General features: G+C 39.5%; 1 protein-coding gene across 2 annotated transcripts in view; it reads right to left on the bottom strand.

Moving 5' to 3' along the window:
• Window positions 1–23,453, bottom strand: part of CHCHD3 (coiled-coil-helix-coiled-coil-helix domain containing 3) — a 120,868-nt gene that overhangs the window by 80,222 nt on the left and 17,193 nt on the right. For both annotated transcript variants that reach the window (XM_062491506.1, XM_062491508.1), the window contains exons 3-4: window positions 20,778–20,862; window positions 5,989–6,133 (exon numbers count right to left, since the gene is read on the bottom strand). In XM_062491506.1, coding sequence (XP_062347490.1) covers window positions 5,989–6,133; window positions 20,778–20,862 — 230 coding nt within the window. The remainder of the gene's footprint in view (window positions 1–5,988; window positions 6,134–20,777; window positions 20,863–23,453) is intronic.

The following is a 23,453-nucleotide window of genomic DNA, read 5'->3' as shown; positions in this document are numbered from 1 at the left end:
GTAGTTTCACATCACCTGTTTAAGATCCCTTAAAAGACCTATCCCAAATACCTGAATTTCTATCCCAAACCTTTTAGTGCTGCAGCAGAAATGCCAAAAAAAAGAGGAAAAGCAATGTGTGCCAGGAGAGGTATAAACCAAAGGAGCAATATTCTGTTTATTCCAAGGAACAAACAGTAGAATTGTGCATAGTAGAAAGCAGTGCAGTAGAATTGTGTATACTAGAATTGTGTATACTAGTGCAAGTAGTGCAGTAGAATTGTGTATATTCCAAATATAAATGTCTTGCTTATTGTATCCCACATCCTCCTCTAAAAAAACAAGCAAACTTCTTTCTCCCAAAAAATGAAACACAAAAAATAAGACAGATCCCATCCTCACTATTCCAAAACACCTTCTTCCTCCCATCTTCTATGACAGGAACAACCAAATCCAGGTTCCTTTTACTCAGAGGAAAAAGAGGTTTTGCTGCAGCAAAACTGCTACTTCCAAGCCATAAACACATCACAAAAATAACCATGTGCATAGAACTAAGTAAGATTTTATGAGTGAAACTCCCCAGATGTCCACTTTCAAGGAGGTTTCATGAAAAATTTCTACTTTCTAAATTATAAAACTGAAGAACAAGAGACAAAACAACTGTCAGTAGATTTAATTTTGTACTATGTGCTTCCCAAACCTTAAATCTCACATTCAAATATGAGCCTTTGGTATTTTTACTGCCATATATTGTGAATTACAGTCTCTGCTAGTGCTTACTTCTCCAAAAGTCCTCCCTGCACTAAACAATCCAGTTTTGCCTCAAGCTATGTAGTTTACCTCAAATTATTTCAGAATCATCTTAAAAGATTCATTTTTCTATTAAAATGATGAATGAGCTAAATGAGGTATGTAATAAATACTGCAGGTTTGTAAACAGACTTTTCTCTTGAGAACTAATGCCTTAACTCATTTAGTTCTTCCCCCTGGTACTTCCTAGTGAAGTCATCCTTAAAATATGGTTTGTCCAGGCCTGGCTGGAAAGAGCAGGAAGGGTCAGGATTTAATCTGTTTATGGAAAATAGGGAATATCCTCGTGACAAAGTTAATGAATTGAGGACAGGAAAAATAAATGCAGCCCCAAAGGGGAGGTCACTGCCCAGCACTGACTGGGACCAATCACCCCAGGGTGATGGGGAAAACACCAAAGCAGTCCAGGCACAGAGGAACAAAAGACTCCATTTTGACAAGCTGTATTCAATTATGACAACAGGTCAGATTTCCTCCTTACATAACTCAACACACTTCAGCTCCGATACGGCCAGGAATGTATTCTGTCTATTGATTTCAGGGCTCAGAGAAGTGAAAGAACTTCACATCTCAAATAGGATTTTGCTAGGGAGAAAATTTCCAATAATCTGATTATCACAGTGACCTAAAGTTTAAAAAAAAAGTGCTTTTTAATATAAAGACTTTACCAAATTGACTTTTTTTTCTGAGCAAAGAATTTTTTGATAGAACTTCTTGTGCAGAAAATAATTTACAAAGCATTGAGATTCCTCAGCACAAACAGATTTCACTCTCAAACAGGTGCTTCAATGAAAGCCTGGAACAGCACATGGGTAAATAGATATAATTGCATTAGTATGGATACAGACTTCTAATGATAGCAATAATCAAATTTGAATGTTCTGGTTACAGCACATGAACAGAACAGTATTTCTGTGCCTCTTCAAAGGGAAATGAGACTTTAATGTCATTGGCAGCTCAATAAAACCATTTTCTAACATACAGACTCCTAATGACAACTCATTTCACTCCAGACAGAGGAGCAAATGTATTCACAGTAAACTCCAGGTCATTATCAGGAGATGGAAATACAACAGGTCCTCTGCACTTTGGGTAACTATTGATTTTCTACTCCATATTCTCCTCATCTCACCCTGACTTTTATAATGACTTAAGTGATGGAATATCAATAAACTATTTATGGCAAAGCCACAACATTGAAAGCCATTGTACAAGACTGTGCCTAACTCAACTAGGCCAAATTTTTAGATTTGCAGGAAAAATCTCCAATAATAATTATGGCAGAGAACAAGTCTAAGTGATAAAATATAATAAAAGAGCCATCATAAGGACCTTCAGCTTCACCCTTTGCTGCAGAGAACCACACCACCATCAAAATTCTTTATGGCTGAGCTGAAATAAATATTTAATTTATTCTGAAGCCCTTCTTCAAGAGGGATGGGCAGAAAAAAACCCATCATGCCCACACACTAAGAGTGTGCGGAAAAAAAGAAGCATTTTTAACCAGCTGCAGTTCTTGACTTGGAGCACATGATGCACATTGTCCTTTGGTGAAATCCCACTGAGATGCTTTGCAACTGTCACATCTCCAAAGTGAGTGAAGCTAAAGGTACAAAACCACCTCATTTGGTGGCAAGGCCAGTTCAAGCAGTTGTCGTTTGGCCCCCCTGACAACTGCCCTCCATGCACACACTCTGCAATTTCCTCCATTGGTCTTTTTTGTGGAGTTGTTCTAAAATAGCTCGGCTGCATTTCGAAAGGGCTCCAGAATGGTTTTGTGAAATATATGCCTCAGTTCATATCTGCACTGACACAACAGAAAAGGAGAACTACAGAGAAGAAAATGAAGAAATTCTTCACCATCAAAGCAGCCCTTACACCCAACCCGGAAAACGGGCCAGGAAACACCTCTGAAGACAGGGGGAAAAGCAGAGGAATTTAAAAAAAGGATAATCTTGGGATTATATAATGGTTTGGGTTGGAAGGGATTTGAAAAATCATCTCATTCTACCCCCTGCCATAGGCAGGGACACCTTCCACCACCCCAGGGTGCTCCAAGTCCCATCCTTGGACACTCCAGGGATGAAGCAGCCATAGCTTCCCTGGGAAAACTGTGCCAGGGCCTCCCACCTTCACTTTTCCCAGGTTCAGCTCATTCCAGGATCAAATATCCCGCAGCCAGACGTGAGGGAGAAACCAGAGGAGATCCAAGACCTCCCCAGCTCTCCAGCACCTGGAGAGCATCACTTTTCCAAGACATGATCCTAATTATGTGGGATAAGGAAAGCCAGGCTGTGTCCAAAACACTCACAGTCAGTGGCATTTAAAGGATTGCTAAAGGAAGCAACAGCAGCTGCCTTAATTTCTGCTGAGTTAAGCACCAAGAGTTGATTAAAACCTCACACTGACACCACACGGGATTTCCAGGGTTTGGAACAGGATCTGGAAATTCCACTCTGAACAATCATTTCTACTTTTGCTGGCACAAATGTCACAATTACTGCTTTGCAAATCTTTGGGCCACCCCAAAATACTTTTTTTGCAGGAGCTGACATCCCAGCAGCCACTTGCCAGCCCCCCTGAACTGAGGGCACTTCCTGGGACATGTCATAGCACAAAAGTACTTCAGGTATTAATAAATCAGCTCATCCTTTTTTTTAACTCATTCGTATAAAGAGCTAATTCTAACTTCTGGGATGTTAACACTACAAATTTCTTCTTTCTGAGATCATAAGCAGCAGCTGGTATTAAAATTCTTCAAGAATAGGAAATATGACTTCATTTCACATCTATTTATTAAAACCTGAAATTAGCACCCTTTACAAAGGAAAACTCAAATTCTTCCTTTCTCACCATAATTTTTTTTTCCTTTGCACTATTTGAACAATTTAGCAGCAGCAAAGGAATTTATTTTGCTACTGAAACTTCAGGAACAGTTTTGTTTTTCTTCAAGGAGAGTCTGACAAATCAAATTTGGGCTCCATAAAATACAAACCTGCTGCAGCAGTTTACTAGAACACAGAATTCCTCACAGTACCTGACAAAGGATACACAGAAATACATTTCCCTGGGGTACAGATTTTGAATTCAGCTCTGACACAGAAAATAAATGCACAAGTAGGGTAAGCAATGAAGCCAAAGAAATAAAATCTGACCCACTACAAGAAAGTATTTTCATGTTTAAGGAAACAGACAAAACCTTACTATTTTGTAATCTCGGAGTACACTCTTCGGAGAATGAACAAGCTACAGTGAACATGGCAAATTTGCAGCAGTGAACACAAACCTGCACCCAAGAGCCACCAGGTATTTCCAAATTTCACAAATGGAACCAGGAAGATGATCAAAACTGAGATGACACAACTGCTAACTTTGATATTCTAAAGCAAGTGAAAATTAACCAGCCAAATAACTAAATAAAGCAGTTTCTTGAGCATTTGGTTGAGGAGAAATCCTGCTTGTGCTTCCCAAAATTACCACAACAGGGAGAAAAAGATGCAAACCCCCAGTAATTATGCAAATAATAGTCTCCATTATAAATCTTCAGCTCCTCATTAGCTCCAGGCCACAAAATCCCTATCTCTCCTACACAATATTAAGAATCCATGGATTTAAGGCATATAACTGAGGCTGTACCTTGGTCATACTTCCTTTCCATTCTGCTTTGTTCCCATGTTTTCAAATGACAAAATATTAAACGTTTGTTTACAACACTGAAATTATTCTACAACAATAACATTTACCACAGAGGTGAAAAAGCATCCAGAAAATGCTGGAAAATATATCAACACTGAGGTGGAATTGGTTTGGTTTTAAACTGGGATTTGGAAAAATAATATGAACATCAGATTTTAACTCCCACAGCACAGACAAAGCTATTGCTTATTGAAGTGATTGATTACTAACAAACCAACCCATAAACCTTAAAAAGTTTGGATTTTACTCCAGATTTAGAGAGCCCAACAAATATTTATGTCGCCGCTTAAATAAGCAATTCCCATTTATTTTCATAGCAATGCTCACATTAAGTATTTTAAACTTTTTGCCTTGAAAATACCAATTTCTTTCATATTCACACTCAAGTATATTTATATTTTAAGGCATATTCCCACCTCAGACAATACTGATTATTGCTAGAAAGAAGAGTCAATAGAGACTCATTATAGCAAGCAAACACTCTATAGAGGAAGTTATAAATCTGTCAGACATTTGAAATGGACTGAACTGTATAATGTCAGTTTTCTGAGGAAAACAGCCAACCATATGCTCCAATTTCCTTGTCAGGAAGGATTGATACACCAGCTCTAATGAGAGATGATTCTTTTAAACAGAATCTTCCACTGAGCTGGTTACAAAGTTGGAAATGAGCAGCAAAACCCCTTCAAAGAGGGATATTTGACCAAAAGAAAATGACATGCTGCTACCTAGTCATGGAAAAAAAAAAAAGAAATAATGAGATCTTCTCTCCTCTTCTACCAATAGGCCTGTGCTGGAACCCTGAAGCCTGGGAGTTTTGAATTTCTGTGCTTTCTGACACTGAACCCCAGGAGAACCCTGCTTTTGAACCCTGCTTGACCTGAAGCCTTGGAGAAGGCTTCCAAAACTGAGTGATGGAGTTAAGAATCACTACTGTGTAATTTGAGTATTAATGTATTATAATAAAATTATAATACTGAGTATTATATCACAGAAAAGTTTGAAATTTAGGGTTTTAGAATATAGTGATGGGTATGGAACAAGACAGAAACTCTGGGGCATTGGCTTTTTCTTCCTTCTTGTTACTTCTTCTTCTTCTTAGTTTCAAGTAGTATTTTTTGGTTAAATGGAAAATGCCACATTCCAGGTCACGGGTGTTTAGTCATTGAGTCAAAATTAAAAGTCATTTAGCTGTTAGTTTTTAATTGAACTGTTTAGCTTTAAAAGACCTTGCAACAAGCAAGATACAAACTCCATTTTTTCACTTTTAGCTTGTTAGCTACAAGTGCTGTAGCACTCACTGTACTACAGATAAAAATTAATAAACAATCGAGTCCAAACACACAATTTTGTCTCTAGCGCTTCAATCCCAACGCTGACCAGAAACAAAAATTTAAAAAAAAAAATAAAATAATAATTAAAAAAAAAAGATAAAAACACTACTAGGCCTGAGGAGAGAGCTGCTTGGAAAATGTGTGATTTCTGTGAAATTTGAGGACTCACAAAGCGCTGAGCCTTCTGCCGCTCCTCCTCCGTGGCCGCTCTCTCCCGAAGCATGGCTCGAGTCAGTTGCTCATTTGCAGAGATCCTGTCCCGTTCCAGGAGTCTGCCAAACTCATCCCGAACGTACATTTGATCTTGTTTCAACCTACAGGAGGTGCAGGGACATTTAGCCTGAGAGAAAATTCCAAATTTATTTTCCATATAGAATTTCAAAGTAGAGCAAAAGGTGTCACGGAAATGTTTTTTACTCTTAGCTTCTTCAGACACTTAAATACAAGTATTCACTAAAAGAATCCAGAAGTTTATTTCAAATTGAAGCATCAAAATCTGAATACATGAAAGTTACAAGTTGTGACACCACTGTTCATTAAACCATATAAATTACAAGTGATTCAATGAAATATATTTTAAAGTAAGATGCAGAGAACTCCGTTGGCTTGGCTGGGTTTTTATCTGGTTTTATGGAACCATTTTCTTCATGAAAATCCTTCTCCCACCAGCCAGCAGGCACTCAATTTCCACCTAAAAGCTTTCCTGCACTGGGAAAGTGTTTTCCTCCCTCTAAACATACCATAAACCCAAGGACTTCATCCATTTCCCAAGCTCCACAAAGATCCATAATCAACCTTCCCCAGCAATTTGAGAGGAGGAGAGAAAATAGTTATTGAACTTGTTGCAACAGAGTTAATAAAGGGAACTTGAGGCCCAGAAAATTCTCAACATTTATATGTCACAAGCCATAAATAGATTTGAAACCTGCAGTGGAGAGCTTGAGACAAGCACAGAGTGTCTCATTTTCACGGAAACACTCAGAAATCGCTCCGTGAATAAAACTTGTGTGTTGCGACACTGAGCACGGAACTCAGCAGTAATGGAGTGATGAAACACTGGCTTTTGAATGGATTTTTTTTTTATTTTTTTTTTTTTTTTTTTTTTTTTTTGTGGAAGAGTGATGGAGAGGAAGCTTCAATATTCTCAGTGCATTTATCTGTTGTCAAGGGAGTTCTGGAGAACAAACCCTAATGAGTCGGGTCACTTTGTAAAAGGCACCAGCATTAGAGTACATTAGATTCTTCCCCAGGGAATACATTTAAGTGAGGTAGGGAGGAAAAAAGACAATTACAAGACGTATTACTTCAGTGTTCAGCTCCAAACCCTCTGAAATGCAGCTACCAACTGGGAATCTTTATACAAGTTTATTAAGCCACATCTTCAATTACTCCAAAAAAAAAAAAAAAAAAAAAAAAAGGCAGATTATGCAGACATGTACCAAATTCCATTAAGTGATTTCCCAAGGTCCCCCAAATTACTCCAGCAGGATTGATATAACAAATCCTTCATACAATCATAACAATCCTTCACAGAGCACAGTCAAAACATGCTGGTTGTCTTTTGGATTGGAGAAATCATGTTTTGTCTAAAAAGCAAAAAATGTCAAAATAGTCTCAGCACCCTTTTCTGGTGAGCAACAGAGAGAGAGCATTTAATGCTTCCCAAGACTGAAGGAAAATCCTTCCTCATCCTTCTTGGATTTGACCTCCTGCAAGTGGTTTTCCCTTAAAAATGTCTCTTCTTTATGCTAACAGAGTAATTAAAAGATATGAAATATAATTTACATATAAAATAGATGAAAAATCCAGCCAAAAGTTGCCACATTATAAACTGAAAAATTAAAAGACCAAAAAAACCTCACTAACAAAAAGCACTCAAAAATCCCCCCCAATAAAAGCAACCCCACAACACTCAGATATTTACATTTAATTCTTCGTTACATCAAATTAAATCTTCCTAATCTCCCATTTAAATCTAGATCAAGACACTCAGATCCCCCTCGTCAAAGAAAACCCATTTTACTGTTTGTTTTTCTCCTCCCTTTCCCTTTCCTTGCAGGGTATTCTACCATAAAAGAAAATGACACTATTTCATTATCAGGTTTTATACCATTTAGGGGAAAAGGAACTTTTCTACATCCAAGACTGCTCCTGGCAGCACCTTCAAGCAAAAATTTCAAGTATTTTTTTATCAACTCCCACCCTCATTTGTGTGACCAGGATCACATGACGCAAGTTAAATTCCTCAAGCTTCCACCAAACTTTCATTTAGGACAGTTTTTACTCACCAAAAAACATTCGTAAACAGCCACCTCAGCTGATTAAATTCAGCAGAGTTTTTAACAAAATAAGTGGGATTTGGAAGTAATTTTCATTTATCTGAGTTCCATAATTGGGTGGCTTGTGGAGCTTAAGGAAACAAACACTCTGCACATCCCGTTGATCGCAAACATTTGCCTGCATCAACCTCCAGTAGGTTGTTTTTTTTTTTCCCCTTGGCATTACAAATTCATTTTCCTGGCATTCAGCGTGTACTGAATAAAGGCAAACATCAGCTGGATCTACAGTAATAAATTATATTATTATCTAGGCAAAAGTTAAAAAAAAAAAAAGATAGATATGAAATAATAAAATCGAGAGAGGCACCTCTGCAATTTACGGGGAGTTAAACAGCACAGCTTGTCACTACTCCAGGAATTCCACAGGCATTTTTCAAGTGACATTTTTAATTACAGCAGAGATAAAGGCTCAAGATAATGGTTCTTGTGTTTGAGCACAGAACTCCAGACAACAGAGTGTTACACTGATCATTTATACAGAAAGGATGTTCAAAAACCTGCTGAAGCAGCAGAAAAGGCTGCTGGCTATACATTTTCCCTGCACAATTGATATATTTTTGAATAAAATCCTTCTAAATAATTATGAAATACTGCTTTAAGAAGTGTGGAGTGGCTGATTTAATGAAGTGTGGCATGCAAGGCAATCGCTTCTCATGGTGCTATTGGAAAACACACATAAAGCATTAAGAAGCAGCTCCAGTTAAAGTCTGTGTTAACACTTCACAATATTTCATGTCTCAACTGCTTTACAGCACACAACCAAGACAAAAAAACCCAACAATTTCTGCCTTTTCCCAGCACTGTCATTGAGAACATCAACGCTCTTTAACTTAATGCTATGCAGAAAATTTATATATCTGTATTTTTTGTAAGAGGATGGGTAAATCCTGATAAACCAATCACCCAGGATTTAGGCATCTCAGAAGATTTATTCCTGTCAGAGGGGCATAACAAGAATTTGAGTATTTCTGTTATCACATTGTCATATTTAGGCTCCACTGTAAGACAGATTTTTGACTGTGTAAGTCCTGAAGTCACTTTAATCAAAATAATGTTTGCAGTACATTCCACCTCTAAATCAGATTTGGCTCACATTGAACACAAAATCCACCACATCACCTCAAAGAGCAATCACACAACAACAAGCAAAAAGAATTCTGGAAGACACTCTCATACACTAAAAAATATAAATATTTTAAATGTATTTAACATATAACTAAATAAATAGCCAGGTTTTGTTAATTTAGATTTTCTGAGATGTGGGCAGAAGGTACAGGAATCAAATACATGTGATCAAATCACCTACTCCAACCTCCTCTCAAGCAGAGCTTCAGACCAAAGGGAAAATACTTCACCAAAATAACATTTCTGCTTCCGCATTTCATCTTTTTATTCCTCTCTTTTCTTTCTGGAAGAGCAGGGAATGTGAGATTTTAGTGGCATCTCTTATTTTACAGCTTTAGAACTACAAATGTCCTACATGCAAGATTAAGCACAAGAGAATTTACCTGTGAATTTATCAAATATTTCAGAGCATTATCTAAGTCAAACTGAAATGCTTAGCCCACATCTCTTAAAATCAAGTATTAACAACATAATAATACAAAGCAAAACAAGAAGAAAAATAATTTCTCAAGTCTTTAGTTAAAATGAATAACTGACAACCATCATATCAAGTCCAACAAGGTAAGAGAAGCTAAATATAGAACTGGCTCCACTTTTCAATTAGAAATTAGAATTTGAAAGACAGAAATGTAAATTTAAGACCCAAACAGGAAAGCATTTCTGAGGGCCAAAGAGTTTTCTGTATCCCAATAAATACAAAAATACAGTCCAAAAAAAAAAAATTTATCTATAAAACTTTGCTGTACTCCATGTAGTTTCCATCCTTTTCACACCTAGTTTCTAATGAAGTTCAAGAAAAACAAATTGTTAATTTTGCCAGGTGGATTTATGGCCCAGGACTCTCCCCATGCTCAGCACAACCCCTGCTAGCCACAGTAACAAGATGAGTAATTTAATTCTAAATCCACAAGAACTCCCTCTTTTGTTTACTTCCAAATACCCATTTATGTTGTTCTTGAAAAACACCTGCAGATGTTAATTAAGAAAAAAGCACCTTTTAATTCAGAGACAACAACAATACACTGAAAAAAGCTAGTTTGTGCTCAGATAGCCACTTCATAGTTTATTCTACATTAATCAAGAATCCACAGAAATCCAAAACTGCCAAAAAATACTCTTACAGAAGTACAGTGATTTGTCATTTCCAGCCCTTATTTTCAGATATTGGAAATTTATTACACTATCAAAGCCTAAGCATTTCCTTTTTGCTATTTTTTCAGGGCAGTGATTACTTGCCAGTTGTTTTATCTTTATTACAGTCTCCAAGCTATACAATCTGATGGATCTGTGGTGTTCCACGATAAACTCACTCAAGCCTAAAGCATGAACCATGTCATTTTTCACTACTTCCAACCAAGCAAAAATCAAAATATTCCCTGTTCCAAAGACCACTGTCAGGAATACCATCCTGTCCTCTATGAATTAGGGAGAAATTTAATGAGGTGTCATTCAACATGGAACCCAAAAATTTACTCCAGCTGGAGATAAGATACAACACGAGGAGCATTCATCAGGTTTTCTGCTTTCTTGGACCCCAACAAGCTCCTTAATTCCTCCTGACGGACTGGCAGAAGATCCCAAAATGTTTTGAGCAACGCATTTAGGCAATGTTGCAATATTAATGAGTGAATAATGTTTGTGAGCGCTGAGTTTCAATATTTCATGAGCAGAACGCGGGATGTGCCGCGGAAAGCCGCGGCTGGAAATCACCAGAGCTGCCGAGGGATTTGAAAGGATGTGAGAGATGTCAGGAAAACATCTCCAAGCTGAGCTGAGCCCTGAGAGGTGTGAAATGGAGATTTCTCCGACTCCATTTCACCTGTCTGCAAAGTCGGAGAAATTACTTCAAGTTCGGCTAATTTTACAAACACATAACTAAGGACAGAGATGGGGAAACAAGTTATCTGAAAGGTCAAGCCTCAGGAAGCACAAAAAAGTTCTTCAAAACTGAAGTTTCTACCACTGTTCACTCATTAAAAACATTATTCTCCACTCATGTAATACTTTGCATAGCACATGTGACAGGAGCGGTTCCTAACATTAGCAGCAACCACATTCTAACAACTGTTCTAAAATTTCACTCACTTTCAAACCTTTCAGATCAGGCAAATATTAAGAGAAAATATCATTTTTCTGCACCTGAAAGCCAGAAAGGTGTCAAAATGACATTCTGCCTTCAAATTTCTGGTGCTCTTATTGCTCAGCCTGGAGAAAAGGAGGCTCAGGAGGGACCTTGTGGCTCTGCACAACTCCCTGACAGGAGGGGACAGCCGGGGGGAATTTGGGATCTGCTCCAGGGAACAGGGACAGGAGGAGAGGGAACAGCCACAAGCTGTGCCAGTGGAGGTTTAGCTTAGATATTGGGAAAATTTCTTCATGGAACGGGCTGTCCAGCCCTGGCACAACAGTCCAGGGAGTGTTGGGATTCCCCATCTCTGGAGGGATTTAAACAGCTTGAAGATGTGACACTTGGGAATGTGGTCTGGTGGTGGCTTGGCAGTGCTGGATTAATGGTTGGACTCCATCTTAAAGGAATTTCCAATCTAAAAGATTCAATGATTTCAAGATTCCAAATCCAAATTCAAAATGCTTAAGTTGAAAATCATGGGAATATGAACTCAAAAAGGAACACACAGCTCATCAAACCCAGATTTATCATCATTTCATGAGGCCTTAGTGCAAAACCAGTCAAATGTGACCCGAATTGGCCCCACCAGAACCAGCACCATTAAAACTCTCTGACAAATCCATCACAACTGACCAAGAGCTCTCATGACTCCAATGCAGGCAGAAGATAGAAGGGATCACACTTCTGAGCAATTATGCTTGAACTTCATATTATTAAATTTAATGAGAACTCCATCACTTTATTCCATAGCCACTTCTTCCTCAGGGTGACTGCTCCTCCTTAACATCTGTCATACATGCATGCATAAAAATTAGCCCTTGATTCATTATATACGGTGCTGAGAACATGGAAGTGATTCCAACACTGATCCCTGAGCTGCCAGTGAACTTTTCCCATCTCAGTAACTTCTCCCTCGTCTTTGGCCCATCCCACACTGTCATGCAACTCCCACATGAGTTTGGGACATGTTGGATAACAGCAACAAGAAGGGCAAAGGATCCTGATCTTTCTTAGGGCTGAACTCCTACCGGGAATTCTGTGTCCAGCTCTGGGACCCTCAACAGCAGGAAAACGTGGAGCTGCTGGAGCAAATCCAGAGGAAAACACAGAACTGCTCCAGGGCTGAAGCTCCTCAGCTCTGGAGCCAGGTAGGCAGAGGTGGGGGTGCACACCTGGAGAGGAGAAGGCTCCAGGGACAGCTCAGAGCCCCTGGCAGGGCCTTAAGGGGCTCCAGGAGAGCTGGAGAGGGACTGGGGACAAGGCATGGAGGGACAGGACACAGGGAGGATGGACGGGATATTGAGGAGGAATTCCTGGCTGGGAGAGTGGGGAGGGGCTGGCACAGGATGCCAGAGAAGCTGTGGCTGCCCCTGGATCACAAGGACAGGTTGGATGGGGCTTGGAGCACCCTGGGATAATGGAAGGTGTCCCTGCCCCTGCGGAACGAGATGATCTTGAAGGTCCCTCCCAACCCAAATGATTCCAGGATTCTATGATTCCATGATGTCTGTCCTCCAACCCAAGAAAACACAGAAAATACATTTTTAAGAGTATCTTCCACCTCGTCCCATATAACCATCACTGCCTTAGTCACCCATTTCCAACACCAGACTTGTCACATCACCCAAACACTCAGTCCAAGCCACATCATCCAGCAGAACATCCTCATTATCCCTTTCCCTTTCCCAGCTGCTTTCCAACATCAGCCTAACATCTGTCAGTGGTAAAATCCCTGCTAGTGGGCATGTGATCTCATGTGCCAGTCCTTGATCAGAAGATCCAAGACACTAATTTCAGCACTCAGTTATCTACTCAACTTCCTCAAATTAATTCAATTTATCAACAGCACTTCCATGGACAGCTTGTGAACACTCAGTGCAACAAGGACAGTGACTCTTGTCAGTGGTTGAGTTTTCTTGGAGATTCCTGAGTTGTGGGGGTGTTTTTGGGGCAGTGTTTGGTGTTGGAAGGAGGAGGGGTGAGTAGAAAGGGGGGCAGGTTGTTTGAGGAGATTTTTAATTATACCTCATAAAGCCACCAGTTTTAAAATATGTGCATTTAGATCAGTATTATATAGAGGCAGAACAGATGAGCAAATTCCCACCTTTCTGCCAGAGGCACGCAGAGAACCCGAGTCAGAATTGTAAAACTGCTTTACATAATTTGTGTATGTTTAGCTAGCCACATAGCTCCACTTAAATTACTTTCCAACTTAACATCCTTCCCCTTGGGATCTGAAAAAGCAGTCCTGGAATTATGACAACATTAATTGTCTGTGAAAATGAAGTGACAGAAAAAATTTTATTAGTATCAGTATTATTTTTAAGTGTTTCTCTGCTGCTTATTTGCTCCTTTTCAAAATGAAAGAGCTCAGCAGTTTGAAAGCAAAGGTTTGTTTAAAATTGCCAGGGGTGGAATAGTTTTCCTCTTTCCTACCTGAATCTGGAACTATGAAGCAGGATTATGTCTGTAGATGCTCTCTCACTGGCTCCAAGTCATTTTCCCATCTCTCCTCAAAATAAACTGATCAAGATGAAGCTCGGTATCCAAGTTGTCAGCTGAGATGGCAGGTTTTAAAATCCAAGTGAAAAATAATCCCTTGGAAATTGGGGTTTATAAAGGCAAGAGTGAATTATAGCTCTGCTTGCTCCAATTTCCACCTCCCATCTCCAAGATTCATCTCTCCATATCCTGAGAGCCAGACATAATGCTATTAATAGAGAATCAGAGCAGGAAATCTTGGAGAGTAACTCTGCCATTGCCAAACAACTTTTTTCTTCTGAAAACAATACCTTTTTTCACTGAAAACAATAAAACTTCAACAGGCTTCTAAGGCAGTTTGATACTTCCCAACTTTAGAAACATTTTTATGCTTCCTTGGCACTTTGCAGGTAAAAGTCCCACACTAAACTTTGCTGGTTTGAAGAGCTGGCTGCCCAACAGCTCACCTGCCCACTGTACTTATTTCAGAGTTAAGCCTCTGTTTAAATCCCAAATTCCTTCACACTTAATCCTGGCTTCCTCCCTCACCTGCACAGGGACAGCCCTGCCCCAGCCTGACCCTCCTGTTCCCTCTTTTCCCATGACAAAGCAGAATTATCCCATAATCCTATAGACCTCAGGAATATTATGGCTGCTGAGGAACAAATCCACTGCTAAATCTTCTGCTGAGTGTGAGATCAGACAAAGGAAATATCTGCTGAGAGAGGGGGAAAAATGCTGGAGAGTTGGAATGGCTGGGAAGGAAAAATGGGAGGAACTCAAAGTGGTAAATGAGGCCAAAATCTGCTGCTGTCTCCACAGCCCTGAGGCTGAAATGGCCCTTTGGCACTCCAAGGAAAAAAGCTTTATTTTAAATTTTTATAGAATCAGTTGCCCCTATAGAATCACCTCGCCTTCCTCGATGTGATGATCAATTGGGATCTCTGGTTTTACCAAAACAGTGCAGCTTCTCTTGCCAGGAGATATGAAATTCTAATTTTTGAGCTATCCCAAGTCAAAAGAATTATAATCACTTTTACTGCTTCAGAGTATTCCCAGCTTTTCTTCTGACTGTAGGCAGCAGAGAAGATGGAGCTTTCCAGACTCTCTTCCCACTTAATCTAAACAATACCAAGAGGTCACTATGGCTGACTACAGAATAACAACTATTTCCTAAAAAGGAGCTTTTTGTACCCCCCGACAACAATCCTACAAGAAAAAGCAGGCTTCCCTATTCAACATACCTGATTACTTGGAAAAAATAATAATTGAGGAGGAAAAGAATGCTTTGGAGAAATTTTTACCACAATTAATTCGCTCTCCACGTGAACTGAAGATACATTAAGATGCTCCTCATACCTTTACCTCACTGAAATATAAAATGAATATTGGAAGGAAATCCATCATTTTATTTTCCCTCTTGTTCTCCACACCTGTGCCAGGAAACTGGAATAAACATGTCATTAGAACAGAAATCAATAAGAAGTTTTAAAGTATCCACTAGCACAGAAAGGTCAAGCCTCAGTATTGATTTTAATATAACAATTTTGGTTTGCAGTTTCCCAAAGGCTTCTTGTCCAATACTCTTCTTCATTCCTCTCTCACTTTACATTTCACTGGTGAATTTTGTTCTGCACCAACTCTTTACTCAAGGTTTACTAAGAGCTCATCATTTATACAATGTACTGCTGAGACACGACAAAAAAAAAAAGGTTGGGGGGAAGCATTAAGAGGATCAGCGAAACCTCAGAGTGATGAGCAGTTATCTCCAGACCTTCCTTGAAGCATAACAACAAAACAACAAATAAAAAAAAAATCTAATAGTTACAGTTTTAATAACCTACCACGGAGCAACTCTGTGTACGAGGGCGCAGTCAAAGCTGATTTACAATTTAGAAAGATTCCTCCAAACACACGAGGATGTCACAGACACAGGTTGCAATCAGTTGTGCAGCTGATGGCAGATAAAATGTCACACCCTCTGGAGCCCAGTGAGCCACAGAGAACAGAATCCAGCAATTCATTCCCAAGGAACACTCAGTGAGCTCATACCTGCATTACTGAAGGAAAGGATTCTTCACGTGCGTTTCAAGAGACAAGTCACCCAAGTCTGACCACCTGCTCACAGGTGATGGCATGGCAGAGACACAGAAAAAACTCAGTTATCAAAGCCACCAGAGAATCATGGAATGGTTTGGGTCGGAATGACCTTAAAATCATCCAGTGCCACCCCATCCATGGGCAGGGACACCTCCCACTGTCCCAGGTGCTCCCAGCCCCAATGTCCAGCCTGGCCTTGGGCACTGACAGGGATCCAGGGGCAGCCACAGCTGCTCTGGCAATTCCAGCCCAGCCAGGAATTCCTAATTCCCAAGATCCCATCCATCCCTGCCCTCTGGCAGTGGAAAGCCATTCCCTGTGTCCTGTCCCTCCATGCCTTGTCCCCAGTCCCTCTGCAGCTCTCCTGGAGCCCCTTCAGGCCCTGCCAGGGGCTCTGAGCTCTCCCTGGAGCCTTCTCTTCTCCTCCTCTGTCATACCTTAAACACTTCTAGAGCAGAGCTGGCAGCAGAAGTACTGAAGGGCCACCAAAGCAAACCAAAATCTATTTTTAAGCCTTTTCCTGCCTTAAAATTCCTCCTTACAGCAGGAGCTTTCCTCTAAGAAACAAGTCCTGGAATCACAGCAGGTCACAGGACAGGCACAAGCAAAGTGCACAGGGACAGATTTCTGGCACACCAATACAATTCCAGGGATGAATATATTGAAGACTTGAACAAAATACACTTCCCGCACTACTGAAGGCACTGCCACGCACAGCAGTTTGCAAAAACACCTCACTCTACATATAATTAATATTTGCCCCATGCCAAATCATATTTAAAAAGTGGAAGCTGGGAAACACTTGCCAAGCAAGAAACTGAACCCCACCCAAATATAATTAGCTTGAGCTAAATGATTAGCAAAATAAAAAGACTGAGTTTTCTCTGATTTTCGGGGGGGGCAAAATGGCAAGTCATTATTCAGAACATTCAATTTCCATGGGAAATCACATCCATCACTTGCTTCTGAAGCAGTGGTTTGTATATTTTAGTGGAGGAATCCAGCACCCTGATGAGGTTGGCAGTATCTAAAATTTTATGATTATGCTGATGATAGAAGTTGTTCTTTTTGCTGTCTCAAAACACTTTTTACTTTGCCTGCACTTTTCATCGAGCAAACGTGAAAAACAGATTTACTGAGCACCATCATTATCATGGAGCCCAACAAATTAACAGCTTTGTAGCCAAGACTAAGTTAATAGATGGAGTTAATAAACGGAGAGGAATAAATTCCACTCTGTTCTCTGATGGGAGAAGGAAATTTACTTATTTCCCCAATGCCTGGTGTTGGGGGTTGGTTCTTTCCCTTTTCCCGCTGTGGAATTTTCCCCATTGTCATGCTAAGATACCTGTTGAGTAGGCCCTGGTGGCAAGGGGGAGGGGAGAGAAGAGGGAAACCCCTCGATATTCAAACATCCAAAACAGGAAGCGGAAGGCTCTGGCTCTCCCCATTTCCCCGCGGAGTTGGGACGAGAAGGACGATCGCCACCTGTGTCCCATCCCTGCCATCCCAGCGCCGGGAGCCATCCTCACTGCTGTCAGACCCTGCCCTGCTGCCTTCTCTCTGTAACCTGCCACCATCCAGCACTCTGCTGAGCACTGGCACCCACACCGTGAGCGGAGGGCTCTCTCTCCATCTCTCTCTCTCCCCCTGGGACAGCGCTGCCATCACCCCCAGCCCTCCTGCAGCTCTGCGGGACCCGCCCGCCCCCAGCACCGGGAACTGCAGCTCAGGGAAAAGGTGCCTGCAGCCAGAAAGGGACTGGGACTGAGTTACTGTTCTGTTTGTGGGTAATTTCATAGCTGTTGTTGTTCTTGTTTGTCTTGTTAGTTATACTAGTAAAGAACTGCTATTCCTACCCCCATATCTTTGCCTGAGAGCTCTCTTAATTCCAAAATCATAATAATCTGTAGGAAGGAAGGATCACATTTTTCAGTCCAAAGGGAAGCTTCTGCTTTCCTTAGCAAACACCTGTCTTTCAAACTAGGACACCTGGTCACAAAGCCATAACATTAAAAGTTTTCTCATTTTCTTGGGAAATGAAAAAAAAGCTAAACATTTGCTGAGCTTGTCCAGATTAAGCAGAGAAAAGGCAAAATTTAAATTATCAGCCATTGGTCCATTGACTCAAGTGGATTTCTCTTATTTATTATTCACAATTCTCTTCTTAATTTTCATTTCTTTATTATCTGTCACCACTGTCAAGCTCAAGTTTTTGTGTCCATCCTTTTATTTTCATGTTTCCTTGAGTGCCACTCTAAGACTGCAGCTCTGACGCATTAACTGCTCACAGTTACTACTGCAGATACTGCAAATTCTGTTGTAAATTAATGATAATCAATTTTCTAAATGAACTTTCTGAAATTAAAACACTAATCAGATGAAACATTTCAAAATGTTCAAAAACCAAACTGAGGAACAACAGTTGGGCTGAGTAAAAGGAGGAGTAAAGTGGGATCACTGCAGAATTTTGGAAATATATTCTAAGGTGAGTCTAAATCACTCCTTTATTAATTACTCTTAAGTCTTGTTAAATAGAAGCTGTCATTCATATATTGTCAGAGAGTTGATGGCACTAAAATACAGTTTAAGAGTAATTTTTTAGCTCTAATCCCCAAAATAAGCACAGATTTTAACTTTATACGGAGCAGCCCATCCGTACTGTGTATGGATGTGTGAATAAATAATTTATCTAGAAGTTCAAATTCAGATTTCTTCCCTTCACAGTCTCAAATGAGTAAAAGACATTTTGCAATCAAACCTGAATTGTGGCCATACACTGCTCACAGAACACCATCAGAATTAGCTATCAGGCAGTTTAGAATCAGACAACGAATAGTCAAAAGTTTCAGATATTTTTATGTTTAAATGTTATTTCATTTAAATATTGGGAAAAAACCCCTGGTTTAGAGAAAGAAGTGAGAATATAAACATGCAAAATATATCATCCATGGTAAAACAATCCATAAGATGAATGTGGAGGTAAAAACCTTAATTTTTATGTCACATCCCAACAGGATTTGTCTTAAAATTAGTGGGTTATGAAATGAAATTGTTAATAAATCACACGGGCAAGGTCAAGGAGCTTAAATGTAGAAGTCTGGGTTTTGTTCTGTTTTCCAATACTGCATCAATGTGTTTGTATTTATATCACAAATTATTACAGTTTGTATTCCATGTTTCTGTTAGCTGGAACATTCTGCACATGCAAGACAAAATAATTTATCTGAACAATGTGAATTTCTTGAATGTTTTCAAAACATAAACCTCCACCAGAATTCAGCCCATAAAGACCTTAAGTTTGACTTATGGAAAAAGATCTCCATTTATACAGCTGTTTCATCCAAGATGAAAAAGCCTCTACACTCTGTTAAAAGCAGATTTTTATAATTGCAAATACTGTGTAAAAATAATAAAACAGTTCTTGCTACAGCTAAAAAATAATTAATTAAATCAAAACTAGAAAAGAAATGAAGTTGTTAACAAATTTTGGTATTTTCCCTTTCTTTATCACGATCATCATCATTAATTTCTTTTGATATTTTAGCCAATCTGCTCCCTCCCTTTCACAGACCAATGCACAACCCCTGCAAGCTGAATTCTGGAAAGTACTGAAAGTGTCACATGAGAAAATGCTGAAGTTGCAAATCAAATATTTCCATATTTTAATCCCATTTAGCTGAAGTCTTGAGCACTCAAGAAGCTCAAAAATAACCGAAGTTTTCTTGTCGAAGCCCAGTTGAGGAGAGGGGGAATTTGGGATTTCACTGTAACTTATTGATTTCCTTTATTGCTGATGCAAAAAAAAAAAAAAAAAAAAAAAAAAAAAAAAAAAAAAAAAAAAGAAGAAGAGAAAAGCCTGATTTTTTTTTTTCCCTGGGACATTAATACAGTCCTATCTAATTATATACTCTACCAACCTAAATCAATTAAATAACAGAATGCTGGGTAGGAAACAACTGAGATCTATGCAGACAGTTGAAGTAGTACTAATTAACTAATTACAGGCTAATTTTTTTTAATCCGTCATAATGAGCCTTTCTCCCCATTCTCAGTGGAGGACAATGTGGAATACTGATATTTATACTTGGTGTGTTGTGTTATTTATTTACAACAATCACTGACAGGAGAAATAAACGCAGAATTTCAGCATATAACAAAATCTCTAAATTTAAAGTGGAATTTTTAGTTGTTAATAATGGCTTTGCCCAGGCCTTCAGAGTCACTGCAACCTCTGAGAAAAAAAAAATGCTTAAGAAAGGAATATTAGGAATATTAGGAATATAAAGAAAGGAATCAAAAGGGTTTTACTGGTGTGAACTGGTTTAATACAGTATATTCAAAGTACCTCAATACATCCTGCAGTTCCTAGAGCTCTCCAGAATTCCCATTTCTGCTGATGTTCCAAGGTACTTTTTTTCCTCAGCCCCTGGGATCATAAGGACCCCACCCCTGCTCTGTCTCTGCAGTATAAAGTGATTATTTGGGCTCCAGAGAAATCAGCAAAGCTTGAGCTTAAAATGCAGAAAAAAAAAAAAAAAAGAAAAAGCCACACTCAAGAGGTCAAAAGGGATTTAGAGCAAAAGTTTGGATCAGTTCTTACAATGAAATTCCAGCTCATGTGCTGTTGAACATGGATTTAATATCCCAACCTGCTGCAGCCCCCTGAGCTCTCACAGCCAGTTTGTCTTGGGGCACAAAATGCAGATATTTCCAGTAAGCAGATAAACCAAATAAAAGCATTAAGTCCAAATTTGTTTGAAATACTGTTATTAATGAACCAACCTCCTCTTCTGAGCTTCAGAGTCTCTCCTGGCTCGTTCCAGTGCCAGCTCCTCAGCTATTCTTTTCTTCAGCTCTTCATCATTAACTGCAATTAACAGACAATTCAATGAAATCTTAACAGAACACAACTTATTCTCAATTACAGAAACAACTACATAATACAGTGCCCTCGACTGTTTATTTGCTTTTTTCCTCACAGTAGTTAGAGTTGCTTTCTTGTGGTTTTACCATCTTTGAAACTGTAGCACACCAGTGAGCCTTTAAAAATTTTTCTTACTAATTTTCAATTAGTGCAATCTTTCAAAAATTAAACAACAAGGACTATACATAATATTAAATATTTTTCTTCAGAAAGATGTCTTTGTAAAGTAAATCCATGCAGATGAGACAGTCATAAAATGCTGCTTTTTAATCATATAGAAGCAAAATAAAAATGTTTGTGTAACAAATCAAGTGTTTTCAGATGCATTTTACACAACAAAGCTCTTACAATATCCTAAGTATTTGTATTTCTAGTTCCTAGACAATGATTTTGCCCCCGATTCTCCCAATTTTCTTTAATCAAGCAGATATGGAAAGAGTATTTCCTTCATTTAGATTCTGTCAGATGAATCAATGAAAGTCTGGTTAAGAAAAAAAAAAAAACAGGGAAGCAATTTCTTCAACAATATGAATAGAGGGAGAAAAGCTGGAAAAGCCACCAATCCTGTAAGACCAAAACCTCCAAAACCACCAAAATCCATCTTAACACTAATCCTGCCTGCAATAAAGCCCCACCTACACTGAGCCTCTGCCATGCTCTGGATTTCCAGGGAATTCCCTCACTCCTGGCTCAGATTCCCCTCCATGGAACCCCAGAGCTCCAGGATCTGATCCCACCCCAAAACAGCCAGGAAAACAGAGCTGCTGGATCCCAGAAGGTACCACAAGCCTTTGGAGCAGTGACAAAACCCCTGCTAGAGAGGTCAAGCACAGGGAAGTTCATTTTCAGGCACTGCAAGATCTCTGTGACCTCATCTCCAGGAGCTAGATTTATCTGCAAACATTATCCAAAATCATTATTCCACATTGCTGTTACAGTTCAGATTCCCAGCAATTCTGCTCATCCTAAAGCAGCCTCACTAAAGAGTTTTAAATGAATGAATGAATGAAGCAGCTTCATCAATTTTATGGCAGTTTTAACTAATCCAGTTAGAAGCATCTTAGGAAAAGCAGCAGGAATCGATATCCGTTGTGTGAGGCCCAGGAAATGCTGAGATCACAGAAACAGAGGGAAAAGTGGGGGGAAAATTGTGAATTACCAGTGAGACCCCAGCCTAAAAATATATTAAAATTAAACTTCAGAGGGAAATATGAACCTTTCAACAGTTCTATAGTACAAAGCTGGGTGAAAAAGGAAACCCCGTTTTATTTGGATTATCCTGACTGACATAACTACATTAATTATCTTGTTCACCTGCATCTACAGAATGAAATTTATGATTCTGGTGTATAAAAATGAGTACAAGAACTCCAGCGGACCAAAGGATGGTTTATGTCATAATGACAAAAGATTCAGGCAGCAGCCAATAAAAACATTTAACCTTAACAATCAATTAGGCTGCCCATTGATCAGCCAAATACTAATAGGAAACAAAAGTGGAGCTATAGATCATTCAATAGAATTATTGTAACACATAACTGGGTAGCTCCCAAATGGGAGCTTTATGATGTTTCAGTTTTTTAAAAAAAATTGTAGTTCTAAGAGGAGGAGGGATTTGTTCTAGGGGAAGAAGCATTTAGAAAGAGAAAAGTTAATTTATTTGAGAGAGGATCAGAAAAAGACTGTTTCACATTAAATGTTAAGTAACATTTCTGATGGCCATCTCTGCTCACACTACAGGACATTAAAAACACACAGCTGACCATGGAAATATTAGAGAATGTTAAACTAAGGGGGTGCAAGACTTCTAAAATATTAATATATTAATATTATTTTATTAAAAAATAAATTATTATTGCATAGCCATTCCCACCACCACCCTTTTAACATCAGAAGTTCCTCAGGATGCTGGAATCAGTGACAGCTTCATCCCAGAGCAGACAAAGTGGGAAGATTTTCAGGCAGGTACCTTTAGGCAGGAAACACCTGCATCCCAGGGATTCCCCTGCTCCTACAGGAGCACAAAACGAAGCGCGAGTGTGAGAGTGTTTAACAAACAGCTCCCTTCACAAAGCCATTTGTGAGGTGGACAGGAAAGGAAACACACTCTAAATCCCCCAGGAATAGCTGCTCTGTCCCCTCAGCCTGCCACGGGATGGGTGTTGGGTTGGCAGCATTCTCCTGGGATAATGGGAATGGAAAGGCACCAGGACAATGGGGATGGAGCACTCCCAGCTGAGGCTGCACAGTACTCTGAGAGGCACCAAAGCGCTCCGTGGAACAGCCCAGACACAGAATGGTTGTACCAGGTTTGTGTGGGCAGGGTGTGGGATGGAACCAGCAGTATGAATTCTATCACCAGCTGTTAAAACCAGGTGAGGCAGTGCTCTTTATCTTCTCCACAACCCATCCTTCCCCCAGGAGATATCTCCTGTTAATGGGCCATTGAATCCCAGTTCATGACTGGTAAAATTCCATCATCCCCTTGGGAGATGCTCCATCCAGGGGGGAGGAGCCAAGCATTTCCTACCTGG

This window comes from Cinclus cinclus, chromosome 4, assembly GCF_963662255.1.
Source record: "Cinclus cinclus chromosome 4, bCinCin1.1, whole genome shotgun sequence".
Taxonomy (NCBI): Eukaryota; Metazoa; Chordata; class Aves; order Passeriformes; family Cinclidae; genus Cinclus; species Cinclus cinclus.
The sequence above is the reverse complement of the archived record's forward strand: the minus strand, read 5'-3'. Positions and strand labels throughout refer to the sequence as shown.